Source organism: Typopeltis vanoorti, chromosome 4 (assembly GCF_054136105.1).
Source record: "Typopeltis vanoorti isolate ZY-2024b chromosome 4, IOZ_Tvanoo_1.0, whole genome shotgun sequence".
NCBI lineage: Eukaryota > Metazoa > Arthropoda > Arachnida > Uropygi > Thelyphonidae > Typopeltis > Typopeltis vanoorti.
Genome location: NC_143552.1, coordinates 115,962,348 through 115,987,205, shown reverse-complemented (window position 1 = coordinate 115,987,205; position 24,858 = coordinate 115,962,348). Strand labels below are relative to the sequence as shown.

General features: G+C 34.4%; 1 protein-coding gene across 1 annotated transcript in view; it reads right to left on the bottom strand.

Moving 5' to 3' along the window:
• Window positions 1–24,858, bottom strand: part of LOC150107627 (neprilysin-11-like) — a 190,674-nt gene that overhangs the window by 143,319 nt on the left and 22,497 nt on the right. Inside the window, exon 5 of the mRNA XM_090392140.1 lies at window positions 21,570–21,761. Within this exon, the coding sequence (XP_090248266.1) occupies window positions 21,570–21,761 (192 nt within the window). The remainder of the gene's footprint in view (window positions 1–21,569; window positions 21,762–24,858) is intronic.

Here is a 24,858-nt window from a genome sequence, read left to right as displayed (position 1 = left end):
TTAGTCGGAACACTAAATTAGCTGTATACAAGACAGTGTTCAAACCAGTTTTAACTTATGGATCTGAGAGCTGGGTCAGAAGTAAATCACTTGACCAAAGACTAGACACCGCAGATATGAGAGTCCTGAGAAAGATTAGAGGCGTGAACAGATGGCATCCATGGCAATATCATATTAAAAATGAGGATATTAGGAAAGAACTTGACATTGTCTACATCCAGGAATGCGTTAGCAGAGCTAATCTCAAGTGGTATGGTCACCTAAACAGAATGGGCGAGGAAAGATTAGCAAAACAAGTGTTCTCTGCCAGGTTGGCAGGAAAACGACCCAGAGGAAGACCAAGATATAGGTGGATTGATATGGTACAAAGTGCCTTAGACGATAGAAATATAAGATCTGATAATGTTGGAGTCTTGACAAGTAACCGACTGATTTGGAGGAAAATTGTAGATAGGAAGTTAGTAACGATATAATTTTTTCATGTAGTACTATCATATCCTGTACACCCCTTGTGGCTACATGGCAGGAATTTGATGATGATGATGACAAAATACAGAACACATAAATGTTGTGTGGGGGAATGTGGGGTAGGTTGGACACAGAGACCTATATGAGGAGTAGAAGATGGATATATCATGAGAAAGATTTGGGTGAGAAAGATGTGGGAGAATCAAACAGGTCTAAGGAAAGGTGTAAGATCAGTGATGATAGAGAAGTGTGGCTGGGGGAAGGGGAATATGGAGCAGTCAACTCTGAAGAGTGGCATTGGTGAGGCTTGTTATAGAACCAGAAATAACTAGTATGTATGCATACACATACCAGAAGTATTTGAAATAAAAGAAATTTCATTTCCTTTGAAATGAAAAGAGGTTGATATTCTAACAAGAATAAAAATCGATGGAAATGGTACTTTTGTTGAAGATAGGCAAGACAGAAGGGAAGGAGGAGTGCTGTTAATGGTAGCAGAGGAGTTATCTCTATCTCAGTTTTTGAAGCAGTATAGTGTAAGGTGGAGGTGAACAGAAGAAAATATCTAGTTGCATGTTGCTATAGACCTGGTAATGTGGACAACAATGAGAAGGGAACGTGTAGGCAAATCATTCTAGCTAATAACAAAAGGATGATCATTATGGGTGATTTTAATTATGATGACGCACCATTGTAGCAATTAATAGATGTTCATCCAAAAATTGTTGGAATAAGTGACAAGTGGTTGGATGAGGTTGACATTCTAACAAGAATAAAGATCGATGGATATGATACTTTTTTTCGAAGATAGGCAGGGCAGAAGGGAAGGCGTGCTGTTAATGGTAGCAGAGGAGTTGTCTCCATCTCAGTTTTTGAAGTAGTATAGTGTGAGGTGGAGGTGAACAGAAGAAAATATCTAGTTACATGTTGCTATAGACCTGGTAATGTGGACAACAATGAGAAGGGAATGTATAGGCAAATCATTCTAGCTAATAAGAAAAGGATGATCATTATGGGTGATTTTAATTATGATAACACAGAATGGAATGAAGAGACAGGATCTAGAAGAGAATCAGTTTCTTGAGTTTTTGAGACTACCTTAGGCATTATGTAACAGAGGGGTCAAGGGTCTTGGATTTGATTATCTTATTAGCGGATGTTATTGTAAATGAGGTGTTAAATCTCCCTCCAGTTGGTGAAAGTGACAATGAAGTCATTACCTGGGTAGTTGCCAACCATGTGCAGACTTCCATAAGGAAAGTGATATACAGTATGTGGAATTATAAGACTGGTGATTATGACAAGTTCAGGGGACATCTTGCAGTTATATAATGGAATGAAAAATTTGAAAGAAAGGAGATCATTGCTGCTTGGGACCTTTTCAGGAACAGTCTGGCAGAGGCAATATCTGAATGCATTCCAAAGGTCAAGAGGCCAAATAAGGTGGGTGTGAAACGGATGAATGAAAAAGTGAAGCATGCAGTTTGGAAGAAGGCATTATGGAGGCAGAATAAGATGAGTGGCGTTGAAAGTCAGTTGGACAAGTATTACAAAGAGTAAGCAAGAAAGGTATCTTGCTTATTAAGGGTAGCAAAAGTGCAGTATGAACAGTAATTGGCAAATGAGGCCAAAAAGAAATCCTAGAGAATTTTTGGATGCATGGCCAATACAAAGAAGAGTGGTTACAGAAGGATGATACTGGTTGGAGAGAATGGTAGAATGATTAAAGTGTGTATTAAATGTTTCAAAAGTGAGTGCCAATGGAGCAAATGTTAGTACAGTGGTCAGTATCAATGGTAGGATGGAAAATGTTGGAATTAATGTTGAACATGCAGTGGTGGAAATACAGGAGAACAAAATTGACATAAATAAAGAAATAACATGCTTGAATGTTACTGAAAAGTTAGAAGCATCAAGAAATTCAAAGAGAAAGAAGCAGGTGGTTTTTGAAGTAATAACAGAGACCGAGTGAAAAAATGAGAAATACAAGTTAAGGAGAAAATTACATACAGAGCAATAACCAGAGGAGTACTTAATGAAAGCGTAACAAAATCGTGTTTCCTTCATGCAGAAATTCACAATATTAGTCACGCCATCTGGATGCAAAAAAGGTAGATAAAGAACTAATTGTTTTGGTGGCACAAATGATCTGAGAGGAAAGAAGTTCTATGAGGAATGATGTAAATGAATTGTTAGACAAAGCAAAACTGAAGAGTGAGAAGGTAAAGATTACAAGTCTCCTACAACACTATGATAGAGGCAAACTAAGGAGGAAGGCATTGGTAGCAAATGAATCAACATATAGGTTGTACAGAAGGAATTATGTAGGATTTGTGGATCTGTGGTCTGTGTTTGACGGAAAGAAGGATTTGTATCATGCTGATGGACTGGATCTAAATGGTTTTGGTATTAGGTGTCTAGAGAGCTTTGTTCACTGACCATGTTGAAGTGCAAATTCAGGAAAACTTACACAGTTAGGGTGGAAGAAGCAGATGAGTTTGTGTGAAGGCACCCATGAAGCGAGTGAGTGTGAGAATGACCAAGTGTGGAATCTAGTCTCTCAAGCAAAAATATTGAATAGGGTAGTTAATTCAGGAATTAAGGGTGACAGCGGTTCTAAAGAGATGCTTCAGTTTCTATATACTAATGCCAGAACTATCAGAAACAAGAGTAAAGAGTTTTTGGCATTGGTTAGTGCAGTATTGCCAAATGTTATAGGCATTAATGAGACTTGGTTAACAGTAGATTATGTAGTTACAGGGATGGAATGTAAAGGGTTTAGTATTTTCAGGGAAGATAGGATGGGGGGAATGCTACTGCTGATAATAGCAGATGAATTACAGCCAAAAAAGAATAGGAGGTAGGTGGGAGGGTGGTTGTTCATTTGAAGCATTTTGGTATGAGATCAAAGCCAGTAATGCAAAGTATTATTATTATTATGCGACACCTCCAGAGAGTCCAAAGACTCATCGAAGGAGGACACTCAATCCACTAACTACAACTCATCGCAACTACATCAACGCATCTACCGCCCGTTCCCACCACCAGTACTTCCACAGACAATCACAAACGTCCATGCCCATGCCTGGATTCGAACGCGCAGCCTTTTGGCTGGGCAGCGGATACGCTAACTGCTCGGCCATCTGGGTAGACAGTTAGTTCTTACTATAGGCTGGGGGGGTTTCCACAGGTGATCTGGAAGACATGCATCAGCAAATTAGTACAATAAATTCAGGTTGGGTGATTATTATGAACTATGCAGACACAGACTGAAAGGAAGAAAAATCACATTATTATTATTATTATCCCAAGATCTCATGGAGTCAAAGACTTATCTAGTAGGTTCCTTTGTCATACATACAGCTCATCATACCTTACCTTAACCACATTCAAATTCTCTGCAGACACCACACTCTCAGCAAGGCATTCCAATCATTCACAGCTCTGCATGCAAAAATCCTGCTTCTCACTCAAGGGAGTGAAAAGCAGGATTTTTCTCTTCAACATTGAGGCATTTAGAGGAAGCAATATTGAATTGTATATCTAAGGTAAGGAGAGTTAATCAGGTAGGAGTGAGATGGATGAGTAATATCATTGAGCTACAGAAAAATAAGATGCTGTAGAGGGTATATAAGGAGAAAAGTCAGGAGAAAAATCTAGCCAAGCAGGTCAAAGAAAATCCAAAAGTGTTCTTTTATTACATGGCAAGTAAGAGGAAGAAACTAAGGAAGATTAACCTTAATGAGTGCTGATGATGAGGTGACAGAAGTTGATAAAATAGTTGAGTTCAGTGGCGGCCCATGAAGTTTTAAGTGGGGGTGCTGCCTATACAAAGTAATTAAAAAAAATTAATTTTTTCCTAATCAGTAACTAATTTATTAATAAATAAATCTACAGATTTATTTATTAATAAATTGGTTACTAATTAGGAAAAAAGAATGATTTTTTTTTAAATTTTGTATAGGCAGCACTCCCACTTGAAACTTCATGGGCCACCACTGGTTGAGTTACTAAGTGACCACTTTGTAAGGGTATATCATCCAAGTGAGGTTACTACTGTAACATTTTAGCTGGTCTTGTGCATCTCTCCACCATAAATGTCCATGAAATCTTGTTATCTCATCATGCCATCTTACCACAGGTCTGGTTTCTGATAACCAGTTCTTTGTGTCCATTCTGTTGTTCTCTTTGTCCATGTGTTGTCAGACATTCTCATCACATGTCCTGTCCAACACCATTTGTTTTGTCTTTATTACTAAGGCAATGCCCATTGCCTTTTGCTGCGCTTCCTTATCCAAGTATTATTCTTTTTATCTAACCCCGTTATTCCCAAAATGGCCCTTTCCATGTTTCTTTGTCTTGTTTTCAGTTTCTCTAGTTTTTTTTTTTTTTTTTTTTAGCAAGACTCCAGATTTCACTACCATAGGTTTTTGTTGGCAGTACACACTGGTTGTAGATCTTTCTTTTTAGACGGTTTGGTAAATTGCTTTTAAATATATCTCTATCTCTGTAATGGTTAAAAACTTTTCATCCTGCTGTTATTCTAGCTGAAATTTCATTATCAAGTTTATGATTGTTTGTAATGATTTGTATGAATTTGCTATTTCAATTTGACTTTCATTTATTTCAACTTGTTTTCAATCTGAAGTTTTTTCCACTATACATTATTTTTGATTTATCCAATTGTAAGCCCAGTACTGCCGACAGGGTGTAGCATAGAAGCAGCCTGCCTCACGGAACGGCTTAATAAGGGCACTCATTCAGCCATATTGCGGTAGGAACTGTCGCTATGCTAACAGGAATTGTTGTTAGCATAGCAAGTGCAGAAAGAAGTTTTTTCAAGCTTAAACTGGTGAAAAATTATTTGAGAACAGTTATGACCCAAGAATAGCTTAAATTTAGAAGAGTTTATAAACAGTTCTATTGTGATTTTCCCATAGAGCAAACATTTAATTAATATTATTATTGTTAGATCCTGAATGGAGGATTTTCTAAGAAGCTGTTCATTCTGAATCAAACATGAAAATTTTAACTAATTTGAGATAAAACCTTCACACCAGCAGAGAGTAATAAAGACCTTGTTTGTTGTATATGAGAATGTGCATTAATATGTGTAATGTATTAGAAATATTTTTAGTCAAAACGGAAAACTAAACTAGAGAATTATGTCAAATTAGTGATTATATGTAAAGGAAATATTGGCTTAATTTTGTGTCTTATCTAAAATAACGTAAATCGTCAGACAATAATAAGTAACAGTGCAAAGGTCGCGTCTGAAACGCGTTCGGTCGTAATGCCGGAGGCTACAGCGGACGCAGAAAATAACGTAAGCGCACTTTCCTCAATGACAGCACTTAACAGCAATGGGGAGAGTAAGGATCATCTTAAGGGCATTAAAATTAAGGGTCGTGCGAAAAGGAATACAGCAAAAAGAGGGCGTAGAATATAAGGCAATACACACCATATTGAAAAGGCCTTTTTTTTTTAATCAGGATTTCATCTCGAGGATTCTTGACCGGTGGTCGGAGAAAGGACGAGGCAGGGTTCTATGATGTCGGACAGCGGGCCGTTTTCCTGATTATGCTGAACAAGATTCCATGCGGAGCCATACGCGAATCATCAGCCTATGAAGAATCGTGCCAGTCGCTGGATGTTCCATCAGAAAGGAGGGGAGATAGCCCTCAGTCGCGGCAGAAATTAGTTCGAGTCTGGGAACAGTAGAAAGGACGACGTAGCCAAAAGCCAGGCACCGAGATAGCCGATCGAAGGATGACCAGAACAACATGTGGTAGATAATAGACCTTTGGAAAGAACTGGGTAATGTAGAGATCTTTGTTATTTGTTACGGATATTTGATAGAAGATAGAAATTTGTGTTTGATTAAGTAATGTGGACAATCCTTAGAGAACATTGATAAGATTTCGTATTTTGATTCTGTTGGACAAGGAATTGTCAGGAACGAATCTAATTGTATGTGGCTGAAGTAATAAGTGTATTTTGTTTAGTAGATAACCTTAACTGAGATAGCAACAAGTTGTGTAATATGTACTTTATGAATAGCATGCATGAGAGGATCTTAATTTAGTGTGATATTGTCATTGCTTTCCATTGTTTTGTATGATTAATACTTTGATCTATCCAAGTGAATTTAATAACTTTAGAATTGTATAACTATCTTAGGATAAGATTTAGAAGTTTTAGTATTTTGATTCAATTTAGTTGTAATTGTCATTTAGTTCCAATAAACATGTTTTATTGCATATGCCTGAGTCATGCCTGAATTCGAGATATCAAATTACCACTTATAAAATTAGAACCATAGTGAGAGAAATTTTAGTATATATATGTTTAAGAATACATCATTGGTCATGACTGCAAAGTACTGATATCTATTTAAGTGTGTGTTAGAGTGTATGCCAATGAATCTAGGAATATTTCCCTGAACTTGGATAAATTCCTGTTATAAGATACTGGCTGGTGCAGTATAAATACAAATTTGCCAGTATCTGAAAAGGAAATATCCCTAGGTAGAATCTAGTTAGGCTACACACAAGAAAAGATAATAGAGGTTAAAGAAGTATATAAGTTAAGAAAGTAGAGAGAAACAACAACATAACATTATGTAATAATTCTGCATTAATGTTTCTCTTGTAATAAATACAAAACAGCAATTGAAGATTTTCTTGTATATTTTGTCTTATAATCCAGTACGGACGATATTAAATTGTTTGCCTCAGGGCGTGATCTAATCTTGTGACGGCCCTGTGTAAGTATATATTAAATATATCCAGACTTACTTCATTTAATTCAGTAATCATGTGTTCTAGTTCTTTTGGTGATATTGCTATCAGAATGATATCATCAGCGAACCATAGATTGCTTAAGTGTTCTCCATCAATATTTTCTATCCTTCGATGAGTCTTTGGACCCCCTGGAGGTGTCATGTAATAATAATAATAATAATAATAATAATAATAATAAGTCCTCATTTCTCCCAGCTGAATTTTCTCATAGTATATTCATGGACTATAGCAATTAATTTTGGTGAGATAGAGTCTCCCCGTCTGACTTACCTTTTTTATTGCTATTTCTATTTCTCTTTCTTTTCAATTTAAATTTATTAGTAGATGCATATTAATATTAATAAAAAGGCAAACATATATATTTAATATAAATATCAATAGCTTTAAAAACAGGATGGGAGACATGTAGTGATATGAAGGTTGAAAATAATTATCTACAATTGCAGAATTCATTTTATTCTATAATTCAGAACTTTTTTTTATAATCCGTGGGAATGGATGTTTGTGATTGTTTTTTTATTATTATTATTACATCACACCTCCAGGGAGTCCTAAGACTCATCGAAGGAGGGAGGGCATCTACTCTTCGTCTCACTACTCCACCAACCTTGATCATCTAACACCAACGCCATCTACCGCCGACTACCACCACTAGTACTTTCACAGACAATCACAAACATCCATGCCCATGGTGGAATTCGAACCCGCAACCTTTTGGCTGGAGAGCGTATACGCTAACCACTCTGCCAACCAGGCAAGCTTGTCTGTGAAAATATTAGTGTTTTTGGTGGTGGTCAGTAGATGGCGTTGATGTAGATAATGCAGTTCACTGTAGTTGGTGGATTGAGTGGAGATAGAGAGCTGTAGAGTAGGTACCATCCCTCGATGAGTCTTTGGACTCCTTGGAGGTGTCACGTAATAATAATAATAATTTTCTGAGTGAAAATTGCTGGCACTGAAGGAAGCCTAGCATGAGGTATTGTCGTGGTACCAAAACAACTACTAAAAAACAGCATCATTTGTGATGCTGTTTCTGATGGAGTGCACTTTATTGTCATTTTGAATAGTTTTGCAGACATTCTGATTCATGATCTCGCACCTCAAGAAGAAATCCCTAATGTATCATATATACATTAAAGAAAGCAGTCTGCGATACTAGCAGAAATGGTAAATTATCGGCGTTTGAATGGATTCTCTTTGGATTTCTTTTCGAAATTTGTTCATCCATGCCACATCCATTTCACAATGTCGAGGGAAATATGCTTTCCCTTTAGCTCACCTAGTTAACGACTAAATAAATATGCCATCTTGTTTTTTAGTATGAGATATTGTTAAAATACATTAATCTCTCGATCAATGCGCTTAATGCGGTCTTTAAATCTAAAACACACTAATCAAATATAATAATTTATGGGAAAAGTATAATTCATTCCTCAAATTTCTTTTTCAACCCTGAATTTTTTTTATAAAATAATTAGGGTATGTCTCAGGGCCTAGTTAAAGGAAAACCATGAAGCTAAAAGACAATAAAACATATTTAGAATATAAATTTATTATTCTACTTCTTAACAAAGAATTCAGCTAACGTAGTTTGGCTTTTTTTTTTTTCATACAGATGGTAATTTGCGGCCACCTTATCTGCACTCGCAGCTTCGCCTATGATTCGAACATTATGTAAGCTATTTCTCTTTTTGAAATACTCAAACCATCCAGCACTAGCGTGGAATTCCTCTTTTCCATCATTGATAGCCCTTTAAAGTTGCAAAGAGACGTAATGCTGATTTAATAAGATCTGTGTTTTGCAAGATCCGTTTTTGGTTACAATCTTCGATTCATGTAGAGAGAAGTCTCCCTAATTCAATCGTTTTAATACTTTGATTTCGAGTGGTCAGCATAGTGCCATAACGAGGGTATGAAACGCCTGTGCAAGTGCCCCGTAACCTGAAAACGACAAAAATTTTGAAAAATTTAAATGTAACAAATTAAATTTTACTAAATGCAATATGTTAAATACTTACTATTAACCCCATCAAAATGAGTTGCTTGTAAATCCAATTATGTATTTGTATAAATAAATAATTATTAAATAAGAACCAATTTTTATTCATATTCAGTAAATTAAAGAAATACACTACATAAGGCCTGTGTAGCTCAGTGGAAGTGGCGCTTGCATCCTCTATGCTTGGCCGCTCGAAGTTAGACCTAGGGTCTAGTCTAGTCGCCGACTGGAGGAACTTTTTCTAAGCCTATCTTTGACTGGTTCCCGAGTTAGTCGATCTCTGGCATGGGCAAGCAGGTTTTTCCTCCCGGAAACTCGGGGTTTTTCATCCCTTAAGCACAAGAAAATCGACCGTAGTTCCCACATTATTTCAGACAGTGACATATCTTGTTATGATTAGGTCCAAGAGATGGCAGCACTTGCTTGCCAGCCTCTTCATCGGTAGCTGCTATAATTAGTGATAGACATGGGCCAGCTATCTCTGATTGGCTACCTGTGGAGATTGAACTGCCCACTCAGTTCTCCAAAAGCTAGATAGGGTATAAAGGCCTCGCCTACTCCCTATTAGGGAATAAAAGGCGTTAGTTGATTTTTTTAAAGGTATAATATAAAGTAATATGATAAAAACATTAAGTTCGGCATATTTTATAAAGAAATTTTTCTAGCTTTTTCATTTGCAAACACATTTATTATATCATCATAATTTAATGTTTTTGCAATATCTTTTTCGATTGATATTATAGACATGTTTGTCAATCGCTCTTGTCCAATAGAAGAACGAAGGTACGCTTTTACAATTTTCAATTTGCTAAACGAACGTTCACAGAAAACTGCTATTACAGGCATTGTTATGAAAATCCTTAATGCTATGTCTAGATTTGGATACGTGTTTTGTAATGAGAGTTCGTAATTTTTTTGCAAGATTTGAAAAGCGTCCATATCGCCTAAATTTTCAAAAACTTCCATGGCTTGATATTTGAAACTCCAATTTCACATACAAATTCTGGAGCATCTAAGTCGCTATTATATTTCAATGCCAGATCAGCTGGGCATCGTTTGAGATCATATAGCTGATTAATTTTTAAAGAGCGTCCATTTAAAAAAACTGAAGTTCTTTGTGGCCTCTTGTAAAGCAGTAACTCTATCATTGAGTTCTATGAGTATTAAATCTAAAACTTCACACATTTCTTTTTTTAGTAATGCAGTTTCATTCATGGCAAACGAATCATCAGTAGCTTTCTCACCAGGCATATTTTTTATTTTGCGCCGTCTCTCTTCTGGGATGTAAATTTCAATATTTATTGTTTCGACTAAACTTTTTGCCGAATTGTGAAGCGAATCGAAAAAATAATTTCGCTACTGTTGAATTTCATTTTTTAGAGCATTTATCATTTTCGCAGCATTTTCGACTGTGGTTTTTTTTCCCTTGTAAAAGTAAATTTACTTTATTTATCTTTCCTAATATTGTATCCTAAAATATTAATAGTGCAACAAAATTAAATTTTGTTAATTATTTTAGCAAAATTCGAGCATTTGTTACAGAGTCTACTGTAACTTGTCTTTGTCCATCACACATTTCATTAAGTTGTATTACTAAAGGCATTTGATTTCGTAAGGCTTTTACCACGTTAGCTTTCGCAGACCACCTCGTGTCACTTAAACCTTTAAGACGAACAGATAATTTTTCCTTTAAAAGATCCCATCTACTAGTAGAATTTACAAAAAAGTTAAACAATTGTTGAATTGTTCCAAAACATGATTTCATTTGAACAGATGTTTGTGCAACATGAACGCCCATTAAATTAAGACTGTGAGCAGTGCATGGAACAAACCTCACCATATTGTTTAAACATAATATCCTGGATTGTACCCACCTTGTATTTACCTGCCATATTCTCTCCATTATCATATGACTGTTCTCTTATACTTCTAATATTTAAAAGGTCTGATATTAACTTTTTTTCCATATCATTCGCCAGTTTTTTCATGTGTCACAATAAAATCTATGAAGGTTTCTTCAATGCTACATTTATTCGTGTTAGGATCAATGTTAACACAGTGCAAAATCTGAGTTATCTGTTCCTGGTGAGAAGTGTCAGGTGTGCTATCAAATAAAATAGAAAAATATTTTGCTTTTTGAATATTTGTAATAATATGCTGTCTAATTTTAGAAGCAACTATATTAATTATATCATTTTGTATTATAGGAGAGACATAATTAACTTGATTTTTCTTATGAATTTCAATATGTTGGACAATAATAGGATCGTAATGATTAATTCTATCGTGTTCAAAATTTTCCACATTCGGGATGATCAATTTTTTCACAAGTTCCTCTCAAAGCATCATTATTTTTTATGCAGTGCAGAATGGCATCCAAAATAACTTTTAAAATATGCCTCCATTTCTTTTTTTTTTTAAATTCCTTCTTGTAATTGATCGCCTATAAATCCACCTTTCTTAATTTTTGATTCGAAAGTTTTCCATTCAATGTAAATTGTTTTATGATATAGTCCGACCACATAAGCGAGAGCTGTCGTTGGCAGACTGCAAGAAGAGTCAATGCATGTTGAAGGGGAGAATGAAATTAGGCGATGTATGAATTGGTCACCAACATGCGAAATCACATGCTTTATACGTAAAATTTTCCAACTGTTATACAAGCAAAATAGTTAACACATTAAAAATTATAATGATCATAAAAGAGAGATTAATTTTCCAACATGTAATAATAAACAATCATCCCACAATACAGATTATTACTCTATTATCAGAATGAATTCTCCTTCTTTTGACATGCGCAGAAGTGTCGAAGGGTCTTGTATCTGTGGGCATACTACATAATGAATTTTCATGACGTGGTAACATAGGATTCAAATGCTGCCAGTCTCGAAACCCCGCAATAGTCCATACATTCGCAGTAGTTTTTTTCCAAAAAGAATACATGGAAAGCAGAACAGTGCATCTTTTCGCTTGCAACATATCAACCAATTTCTGAGTATTTGTTCTCCGTTTGACATGGTTTTTACAAACCATTTTTTATCAAAATGCCGATTTTCTGTATCAGGATAAACACTTATATTATCGCACAACTCGGGTCCATGTTGAACAAATATTTGTATGTTACTATTGGTTATGCGCTATGATGTGGGATCATTAAAATCTATTAATTTGCATTATCAATATTTTCTAATTTAACATCCACCATATAATTATCATTATTACATTGCTTCTCGATATCCTGGTTTTGATGTTCAATTTCTCTTCTGTTTCAATTTCACAAGAAATATGACTACTCTTGATATTTTCAGAATTTTTAAGCATTCGTTGATAATAAGTATTCGAAAATTTTCTACCTTGATCATTCAAAGGATATTTATTTAATTTTACTTGAATAGGACCTTTTTTCAATTCTAGTTTTGTCATCAAATTTCTCTTGCCAGTAGAATGGATCAGTTTCAATAAAATAATCTTGATTTTTAATTGTATCATCTGTTCACAATTCCTGTTTGTCAGTATCAGTGGCTAATGCATGGGAATCTTTAGTATTGGTGGATGAGAATGTAGAAGCTGCTCCAACGGCTGTTGCTGAAATTTTTATAACTTTTGGTGCTGGTTTCTGTTGAAAATTTGTTCTCTTTGGTGTCTTTCGTTAAAATTCCAAATCTCCTTATATCGCTTGTTGCTTTCTTTACTTGCTCTTCCTTTTCTCTTTTCCTTTTGAGAAAAGCCGCTCCCAATAATTTTTTCTCTTTCAAATTATTGATCTAAATTATAATAAATTTAGTATTGATAAATTATTCTTTTCCTATTAATTATTAATTTTGGGTTAATTAATTTATTATTTTTAAGAGTTTTAAAACAATAAAATCTTATTTTTTAAAAAATCGATTTAAAACAGTTTCCTTTTACGGATTTTTACTATAAATAATTAATTTATAGTAAATTTTATTTTAATTAATTTATTTAATTTATTTTCAAATTTATACAATAATTTGAAAATTTGATAATTAAAGGTAAACTATAATTATTGAGGGCAATGTAAGATGTAAAGTATGCTGTCCAACGAGCAATTTTGGCATTTTAGCAAATGCACCTCTGATTAATATGTTTATAATTTAAAAACTACTTATCTTTAAAATTTTATTTTGTCTATCAAGAATCCAAAAATAAGTACACAATTAAAATCCAAGTCAAAAATTGTTCAAAGTCACTTAAACACAGAATACACAATATACTCAATATGTTTCAGATTCAAAATTAAAATGACGCTGAAAAAATGTAAGAAGTGTATATCACGCTGTTCCGTCTATCCAGATTTTAAGTGGAATTTAAGAAAATGAACAGTGTAATATACACCTGTGTTCCAGACTAAATATTTGGATAGACCAGTGTTTCTCAAACTGGTCTATCCAAGATATACACAGATATCCTTGTACCCCTTCTTCAATTTTCACTATTACCGAGTACTTTATCAAAATAATAATAATAATAAATAGAAAATTTTCATTGTAAATGTCTGTTTTATTTGAATTTAGATGTACATTTAAACAAAAAAAAAGATTTATTTTTAATAGAACAAAATTTATATAAAGATACTATAGATTTTTACTTAATATAAATAATTTATCATCAATGAGAGGAGTGAAATTGCTTATTTCTATATCTGCTATATTGCTCTCTTTTGTGCGTTTTATAAATCCAGTCTTTAACCAATGATCCATACTTAAGAATTTGAAAGCTAAAAAAATTACCGTATTTACTTGACCATAACTCGCACTTTTTTCACGAAATTAAAGCTAAAAAAATCGTGGTGCGAGATATATGTGAGGATTTTCGGAAACTAAAGTTTTCAGAAAAAAAAACTGAAAATGGGTATGACTTACCAAGAAGCTTCTATTCTCCATCACTTCTTCTGTCCTCGAGCGGTTTCCTTGTGTGCAATCAAAGTTATCTATCTAAATAGAGTTATCATCTTTCCCATTATGTCAAGCAAAAATTACGAGTAATTTAAGACTTGAGAAACATAATGAATAATCCTTAACAAATTACTAATGAGAAGTGAAAGATGTGCATGATTGTAGGCCAGTAGAGAAAGAGCAACTATTAAGAAGTGCATATGATTGGTGCGGTATTAACAAAAGATCATGCAACCCAAACGAAACAAGCAATTTAATTGAAATACTAATTCTCTTAAACCGATTTCCATAATATCTGAAATACATTCACTATATATTTCTTAGTTTTAACACGTTCATGACAGGGTAGTGTCAAGCAAAACCATATATTGCACCTGCAACACGTGGTTTGCTTGAGTCTATACAACAGTTTCTGTTGGACGGGTGATGGGATTCGTTAGTTAGTGTTTATATTCCCAGTTGTCTCTAATTGCACTATTTGTTGAGAAATATATTACACAGTCTACAAATGTCTGTGAACCTTATTCAGTGACATGATAAAACTAATTGTTTTTCATGTTTCTACAGTATAGTTGCTGTTGTGGAGGCGTACTGTTTACTGCAGGGAGCAAGAAAGTCGGGGGGCGATAGTGACTCTCAATTTGAGTAGGAGAATCCATGCATAATATAATTTAATGTATATATATATAGACTATAAACGTTTATGAAATTCACATCGTATGATACTTTATGGGTTGTTTCCTTAAGAATCTAATAAGTGGATTCTAAAATGTTTAGTTTTAGTATGTATGACTATAATTTTTTAATTAATAAAATATAATAAGCACATATTTAACTGTCAATGAGAAATGCACCTTTTTTATTTGGTAAACTAAACGCTGTATTTTTGTAAAATATCTTGTTGCCGTAATAAGGCTGAACGAGCATCCTTATTAAGCAGCGCCGTGAGCCAGGCTGCCTCTATGCTACACCCTGTCGACGGTACTGATTACGACATATCAACAACACAACTGATCTTATGAACGTCAACAAGACTAATAATAATTACATGATTTTTGAAATTCTCTAATCTACAAAAAAGTAGAGATGATTGGAAATATTGAGGGTGGGAAGATTGTGATTTTCATTGAATCCTGGGTTTGATGGGTGTAAATGAGGGCTGACGAATAATTTTTGTTTGTGGATCATGAAACGAGGTATTCAGGTAAATGAAATGATATCGAAGGTGGTCATAAAGGGGTTAAAATTATAATATGGACAGTAATAAACTTGGGGTGGGATAGAGATATTAGGAGGATAACAGAAGAATGTATTAGATTATCTATGCAAATGTTTAGGATTAGACAAGAATTTGGAGATACAAAATCATAAAATGCGAAAATACATTCATTAATAGTTAATGGTGCGACGGAACAATTTACTTGAGACAAAAACGAGAACAATTGCAAAGAAATTTATGTTCAAGTGGTTAAAGTCATGATATTAGGCGCTGTCGTTGCCATCTAACTCGAGACGAACTGGAACTCACCAGTGTTACCGAATGCAGCGGAATTCCACTGTGTTGCAGAATTTGTATGTCTAAAGCGGCATATTGCCGAAATTTAAAAATACAATATAAAATAGCGGACTTTTATATCTATTTATTTATTTTTATTTTTTACATTTTTGCGCCGTCAGATCTAGTTGCGCCAGTGGCGGGCGCCTCTTTTGCTACGCCCTCGTTAGCACTGGATCTGCATGCATGATGAACTTCAAACAGCCGTACCTTTTTCTCTCTGTATTCAGCAGCTTTGCTTAAAATTGCTCTTATAGTTGAAATTATAAAATTTCGAATTTTAAAACTTAAAATTGCTCAACCATTCAAATATATGCGCCCACTGTAGAGCGTGCAGATGAAAACATTGAGAAATTTTACATAGATCTACAACTAGTAATTGATAAGGTGCCGAAGCAGGATATACTCATCATTGGAGAAGACTGGAATGCAAAGATTGGCAAAAAAAAAAATAATAATAACACAGGATGGGAAAAAGTTATGGGAAAATTTTAATATGGAGAAAGAAATGAATGTGGAGAGATGCTTCTGGGATTCCACGGATAAAAACCTGACGATTTTCAATAGAAAATTCCAACAAAAAGATTGTCGTAAATGGACATGGCGCTCCTTCGATGGCAAACACAGGAATATGATCGACCTGGTATTAATAGACCAGAAATGGAGAAACTCAGTTCAACAGTGCAGATCATTCCAAGGAGCTGATATTGATTCGAACCACAGTTTAGTGATTGCGAATATAAGACTAAAACTGAAACAGACGTACAAAGGAAAGTTCCAAAAAGTGTCCTTAAGAAAATCAATTGGCATGTTGGAAATTGATATCAAATTTGTAAAGATAACTTAACAGAGAGATTTAGATAACCTCTTTGCGAGTAAGCGTGGAGTTTAATAAGTAAAATTTGTAAACTGAGAGCAGATAATAGATAACGTTTAGTGTTAAAGAAAGTATTTTAAAGTTGAAGAAAAAATGTTCTAAATTTTGGTAAAGTTTTTATAGAAGGATAAAGAAAGCAATCTCCCTAATGTTTAAATTTGTGTACATTTCATAGTGATGTAAATAAATGTTATTTGACTTTCTTGTAAACATAGCACGTAATAATATAAATAAGAGAGATTCTGAGAGAGAGAGAGAAAGCGCGCACAGCTACATTAGAATAACAGAGAATAAAGTATAAAGTAAAGAAAAAAGACATCACAAGTAATTAATAGAAATTACAAGTATACAACGTTAAAATAATAATAAAATTTTACAATGTTGCAGTAATGACAGGATAGCAACAGTAGATTTATAACAGTACGCATCTCAATAGGCTACTGACATAGCGCAGTGCGGACTATTGTTTCGTCTCTGTGTCGTGTTGTGTAATAATTTCTTGTGGGTATAAAATAGAAATGGAATCAAAAATTTAAAAAAAAAGTTATCCGGTGCACAAAATCGTAAGCGTCATGCTGCGAAAGAAGCAGATATTAAGAAACAAACTGGAGCTCTTAATAAATTTGTTAAAATATTAAAATATTCTGATGCAGATTGTAACCAACTCAATACATCAGAAATCAGAGTTAACGAACCGTGCACATCATCCAGTTTGAATGAAAGTACTATTACAACTATTGAACAAGAAACAAGACACAGGATTTAAGTGAAAAACAGTTAGGAGAAGATTTAGTTGTAGTTGACCACGAAACTAACATATTGTTAGTCTAAGTTAAGGGGAAAAAAATCCCTTATTGTTTTTCAGCCAGTAAGCGAAACTACGATCGAAAACTACGATCTGTAACGTTTCTTTGCCGACGAACTGTCAGCGTATCCAAGCGTAAGTGACCATTTGGTAGTGCCACACCACGGCAACTCATTGCAAAGGTGGAGCAAGTTCGTCGGCAAAGAAACATTACAGATCGTAGTTTTCGATCGTAGTTTCGCTTACTGGCTGAAAAACAATAAGGGATTTTTATCCCCTTAACTTATATCAACTTCGCCAGAAAAATAGCCGTTTGGCTTTTCAATATTGTTAGTCTCTGTAAATTTAGAAGATCCAGGTGAATGGGGAAATATTGATGAAAAATTACGAGTTGTTTTAATGGAAATGGGGCCTGTTCAAAAGAAAAATATAATATCTCCCAGAGATACATATGGTCGTAAATTTGGCGACACGTATTATAATAGAAAAATGGAAAACGGGGAGCTCGTGCCATGAACATGGCTCATTTATTCCGAAACTTTAAATTCTGTTTTTTGCTTTTGTTGCAAACTTTTCGCACCTACTGAATCAAGTAGTCTTGTAGAAGGTTATAACGATTGCAGAAATGTAAGTACAACTTTGCATAGACATGAGACTAGTTTAGCTCACATGAAAAATTTCTTAAAATGGAAGGAACTTGATAAAAATTTAAAAAAACAAAACTACTAATCATTGCCAGACTCAAAGCATGTATGAAATGGAAAAGAAACATTGGACGAGTGTTTTAGAACGCTTGATTGAAATTATAAAATTCCTTGGTAGCCAAAATTTAGCTTTTCGCGGCATCTGATAAATTATATGAAAGGAATAACGGCAATTTTTTAAAATTAGTCGAAATGTTTGCGAAGTTTGATCCCGTTATGGAAAATCATGTTGAAAGGGCCCTACAATGAAACAATAGAGTACACTTTTGAGTAAAGAGAATCAAAATGAAATATTGGAAACTTTAAGTAATGCAATCAGGGATACAATTTTATTATTAATTCGAAAATCTAAATATTATTCCATAATTTTAGACTGCACACCTGATGCAAGTAAAACAGAACAAATGACCATTATTATTCGCTGTGTTTCCTGTGACAATGGAATTGTCAAGATCAGGGAAATCTTTTTAGGTTTTGCAGATATATCAGATTCCACAGGACGTGGTTTATGTGCAACAATAGTGGAACAACTGGAAAAATGGAATATTCCCATTGAAGACATGCAAGGTCAAAGTATGACGATGGAGCAAATATGAAAGGGGAAAAATATGGGCTCCAAAATTTGCTTTTGAACAAAAATCCTCGAGTTTTTACGTGTCATGTGCTGCTCATACTCTAAATTTAATCATTAACGATGCAGATACAATTAGTTTCTTTGCAATTATTCAACAAATATATAATTTCTTTTCATTCTCTTAACAAACGTTGGGCAATCCTTTTAAAGGTCGTAAAAAATTTAACAGTGAAATAGCCATCAGAAACACGATGGGAAAGTAAAATTAATACAATCCGTCCTCTACGATATCAGTTAGGAGAAATTTACGGTGCACTTTTTGAAATTTTAAACAATGAAAATTTTAATAAAGAAACTCAGAATGAAGCACAAACATTATGTGCTAAAACGAAGGACTAGAAATTTATTTGTTCTCTTATAATTTGGCATTATTGACTTAACAGAATAAAGACTGTGAGTAAAATGCTTCGAGACAAAAATATGAACATTACACTTGCTTTAGAATCTATTGAAAACTTAAAAATATTCTTACAAGAGTATCGATCAGATACAAATTTTAAAGAAGTTCTAAAAACGTGGAGAACAAGAATTTAAAACTGGTACGGAAGTTTGACGACGAAAGAAGACACGACAATTTGACTACGAGCTTCATGACGAAACGCCACAATCGCCAGAAGATAAATTTAGAGTGAATGTGTTTTATACACTTCTAGACGTTGCAATGTGTTCGTTAATAGAACGTTTTGAACAACTAAAAACATATTATGATAATTTCAATTTATTGTATAGATTACTACAAATTAATAACGAAGATTTACGAAAAAATTGTGACGATTTAGAGATTTTCTTGATGGACGGCGACAATAAAGACGTAAATGTAATAGAACTATATGACGAGTTATGTGCTCTCCGGGATATTTTTCGAAAGGATAATTTAAATATTCAAAATCCTTTCGATATTCTTAATTTTATTGTGTCCAATAATTTATCTTTCCCTAACTTTTCAATTGATTTAAGAATACTGTTAACCTTACCTGTTAGTGTAACGAGCGGTGAACGTTCCTTTTCCAAGTTGAAATTGATTAAAACATACTTAAGAACAAGTATGTCACAAAAAAGGCTTGTTAGTTGGCGTTAATGGCTATTGAAAATGATGTATGTGTGGAATTAGACGTTAAGACCATTATTTCTAATTTGGTGAATATGAAATCAAGAACCCTAAATTTTAATAAAAAAATTTCAAGTATATTTATGTAATTTAATTTATTTTCTGTTATTCTGTAAAGATTTTATTTTTTTGAATACTTATATTAATATTAATAAAATGTTCTAATTATTATTTCTGAATTCTTTTCTTATTTTCTCATCTATCTTGAGTTTCTTTTATTTTCTTAAAAGATAGTTCCACTTATAAAAATTATTAAAAAATTTTTACAACTTACTAAGAATTTAGTAAAATGCAAGAATTTTTTAAACTTTAGTTCAAATAAATTTTAACTTTAATTAAAATTCGTTTTAATTTTGTTAGCGATTCGGGTCGGTGAGAAGGCTTTAATCCCTGTATCATTATATTCAACGATTAAAGTGAAGTGGCTTTATCAAAATTTGCTTTAACTTTTGAGAATTTTTTGAATATTTGGGTTTTTAATGATTATCCTGCCTAGTCAACACCCCCGGTTCGTTACATTTAGCGACCCAACGTGTGGCTGTTTTGTCAAAATTTATTTAAGGAATTTCAAATAATTTAAATTTTTATTATCGTAAAAGAACCACACATGCCTGGATCGTTACAGGGGCGCTTAGATAGACATTGCATGCGGGCGGCAAAGACCCTAGCGCCAGCTCTGCTTGCACAGTTTGAATAATTCTATCCACTTGCTAAATCTCTCCATGTCAGTATCGAACTGTCTTAGTAACAGAGTCAAGTGCAATCTGCAATTTTTTCACCTCAGACTTCTTTGACGACTCAGCTTCCTCCTCTTGTAGTTCTGCTTTTTTTCTCTTTACTTCCCCTCCCACTTTCTGTGCTTCTAGCTCTACAAGATCTTCTTCTGAGAGCTCTTCTTCCACAGCTTACAGCAAATTGTGAATGTAATACCGTGAGTGCATGAACATATATTTTCAGAAGCTTCTTCCAAGCATCATTCATGACCTCTGTTGTCACCTCACTCTATGCTGCATCTGCAAGGTCCCTTCAAAAGTCTCTGAAGGTTTCTCATCCTCAGAAGCAGCAATAGCCCGAGCATAAGTATTTCTTAAAAATATGCCTTGAAAGCAGCAATAGCATAATGGTCCATGTATTGCAGGAATGAGGTAGTATTCGGTAAACGTATTAATGGGATAGCCGTCCTAAGTACAAGTGGTCGTAACTCGCATGCGTCAAAAGTCGAGCACCGACTATATAGTGTATGGTTGTTGTCACTTTTAATACTGTTAGTAGCTTCTTTATACAGTATAATAAAAAATAAATAAAAATTTATAAATAAAAAAAAAGTTTTTCTAGCATCTACGGTAGATCTCGCATGACATAATGCAACAGTATGAACCCAAGTAGTGGTAGTTGCCTGAATCCTAACGATATATTTCTAAAATTAAAGCTAAAAGAATTCCACTCCTTGATGTAATAAAATGACATTAGAGGAGAATATCTGTTAATATTTTCTCTTAAATTCTATTGCAAACATCCCTGTAACAAAACTCTATGCTGATTGCTTTTTTTGGGGGGGAGGGGAGGGGAGATTGGATTATAAGAAACAAAAAAAAAAAAGAACTTCTAATGAAATGTATTGAAAATATATTATGATTATCTTACCAGCTTAAAATTTCTATTTGTTTAAAAAATTAACAATAAACAGAAAAACTTACTTGGATGACTTGAGCAAATCTGGTCTCGAATGCAATCATATCACTTATGTCTCTTCGTGATGTTTCTTCTGGAACTTTTAAACGTCGTAGTGCTTCTGCCATGAAATCACGATAAATCTGAAGGATATGGGCATGATATCGGTCACTCGATAGATAATACACTCTGTCAAGAACGGTTGTCCCTGGTTCTAACTGCAAAGATTTTTTTTTTTTTTTCATTTCGTTACTAATCGTACACAAGACAAAAACTCTCTCAAGGGCGACTACAGGAGCAATGTCGGATGCATATACTGTATATAGTTTTCGGAGTGTGATATACTGCATTGATCCGATCATGCATTGCCTGCTGTACTTCCACATTAAACAAGAAATGCTCTTTTCTCAATCTGTATTGTAGATGATAAGAGAAGGAAATTTTACTGTACTGTATAGAGATGATTCCAATACTTTTCAATCCATTTCATAAATTTCCTCTTCGACGATTTTTGCGACATTAGGTTGTGCGTTGTCACGGAGAAGATTAAGTCCTCAAAGTATTTCCGTATGTTATATGAGACTCCATATTAATGCACAACAAATGCTATGCAAATCATCCAGAAAATTCTTCGGATTGATTAGGACACCTATATATATATATATACAGTTTCATATATACTCGTATATGCACGCGCGCATGTATATATGAAATTAACACATGCAATTAGACATAATGGCTGACTCGTGGCTTTAATTGTTTCAACTGTTATTTAAAGCATTTCCAACCCGCCGTTGATTTAACAACTGTTTAAGGCATTTTTTCTTTTTTTTCAGAAAACACTTATCGATTGGTAAGTGAGTCCAATATATGTCCGAACACCCATGTTGCCATCATTGAATCCAATTAAGCTCTTATAATCGCCCTTGGTCGTGTTTCTAGGGAATCCAACATTCTACACAAATTTAAAATAATTACATTCATCCAGCATTATTTCAAAGGCTGAATACAGAAACTATAAAAGTTTCGTATGAAATTTGACCAGCGAGCTTACGGGAATACACTGGCCGGCATTTACGAGTTGCCCTGGCCTAGGGTTGCAAGATTTTGGAAAACCGAATACGGACATGGATGACCCTGTCCCGTATATGCTATTATATTTAGTTTTCCGAATACGGGACAATTTTGGTGAGTTAGTTTTACAAAATAAAAAATAAATCTTATTTGGTTTTACAAAATAACTACCCATACTTTTGGAACTGGAACTCGAAATGTTTCGTGTTTCTGAGTGTTACTGTGTTGTGTAATATCCGATCGTCGTCCCCCCCCCCCCCATGTGCAATAGTAAACGTTCTTCTACAGATTTTGCATTCAACTTCGTCATGTTTTCCTTTTGCAATAAAATTCCCTTCTTTCTAATAATCATCGTTAAAAACGCACTTTCCTTTTGGCATTAAGGAAAGAACCAAAATTTAATTTACCTTTGTATAATTAATAAAGAAAATTAATTTACCTTTAATTATATATTTTATGTATTAACCAAATGTCGCATATTCGAAAAAGGCGAGATATTATTTTTTAATAATTATTGAAATAACATCCACGTACTGTACTACCGATACCACACCGCACAATGTCCAAATAATCACTGTTTGAAAATAAGCAAATGTAATATATCTGTACAGAATTATAAATAAAATGCTTATACAGTACTAAATAAAAAGCGACCAATGAAAGGAACCGGCAGGACCGGAAGGTACATGGCAGGAATTTGATGATGATGATGATGATGTTGATGAAAGGGACCGTCGCCGCCGTAAACTGTAAACACGATTAATTTCCTCGAATCGTCAGTTTTTATGGCTTATAAATCAATTTACGTTGGATTATTCGAAAAGAATATTAAAATTATAATTGCTTAATAGAATATTTATACTTTTATCTTTTCATTGAAATACGGGGCATTAGGCTGTCCCTACAAGTACAATACGGGACAGCAAAATTCGACGTAAAATACGGGACAGTCCCGTATACAGTATACGGGAAGTCTGATAAGCTTACCCTAGCCGGATCTTATAGGTGACACGATCGCTATCAAGCGTCCGTATATTCGCCTCCTATTGGTCCAGTTTGATAAGGTTTCACCTGCCTGACAGCTGTTTCAAACTGGTTAGTTTTCGTCAGAGTGTTTAAGTAAAGGGCCTCTCTAAAAATTAGGCGATCCCCCGGACCACTCCCTACGAGTGAGCGAAAGATCGTCCAACTCAGCGTTGGTTGCGCTCAGTGACAGGCTCATTCTACCACTGAGCAGAACCGCTCATATTTCAGGGAAAAGCATCCACCGACAAGGCCCCACACGGGCCACGCCGGAAAACGCTTTCCCCAGAGACTCAAAATTCTCTCTCAAGGCAAATCCCCTGAAATCTTAAGCCCCCCCCCCCTCAACAGGAGAAGACACTGTTTAAGTAAAGGTCTCTCTAAAAAATTAGGCGATCACCCGGACCACTCCCTACGAGTGACCGAAAGATCGTCCAACTCAGCGTTGGTTCCACCCAGTGACAGGCTCACTCTGCCACTGAGAGAACCGTTCATATTCCAGGAAAAGCATCCACCGACAAGGTCCCACACTGGCCATGTTCGAATTTACTTGGTTTTTGGTTTCAAAAAAAAAAAAAAAAAAAAACGAAACTAAGTTCTGCAGTCTACTCTTCAAGTAAAATATTCATAAGGAACCACAGCCGAGTTTTAATTCGATAAACATTGTAGCAATTTTCGTTTAGCAGTAATAAAGGAAAGACCTAAATACGACGATAAAAAGAAGTTTCCTGTTACTTGAGAAATGCCGCCTTCCTTCTTGATGCACTCAAAAACAACACTTTTCTACAAAAAAGGAAAGAAAAAAATAAACTGTTGACGATGAATTTGTTCTGAACAGATACATTTGATATATCATATCTGAATAAGCCAACGCAGAAATTGGATATTCAGATTTAGCGCTATTTATTCAACTTACTCCTCTTGTTAAATTAAAATATGAACTCAATCGCAACAAATGTTTCAAATACGAAAGCAAGAAAAAAAAAAATCCGAATAATAAAAAACCAAAAGCAGGAGCAATTACACTGAAAACTGAATCTAGACCTGAAGCACTGAAAAGCAGAATAAGAAATTTTTGGATACTAAATCTAGACAGAAGATTGAAATAATTACTTCTCTTTTAAAAAATGCTTCTATAATGATTTCTAGTTACGTCATTGTATTAATAAGTTAAGTCTCTGTGAAATAAGATGTCTGTGTAACCCTGTGAAAATGGTT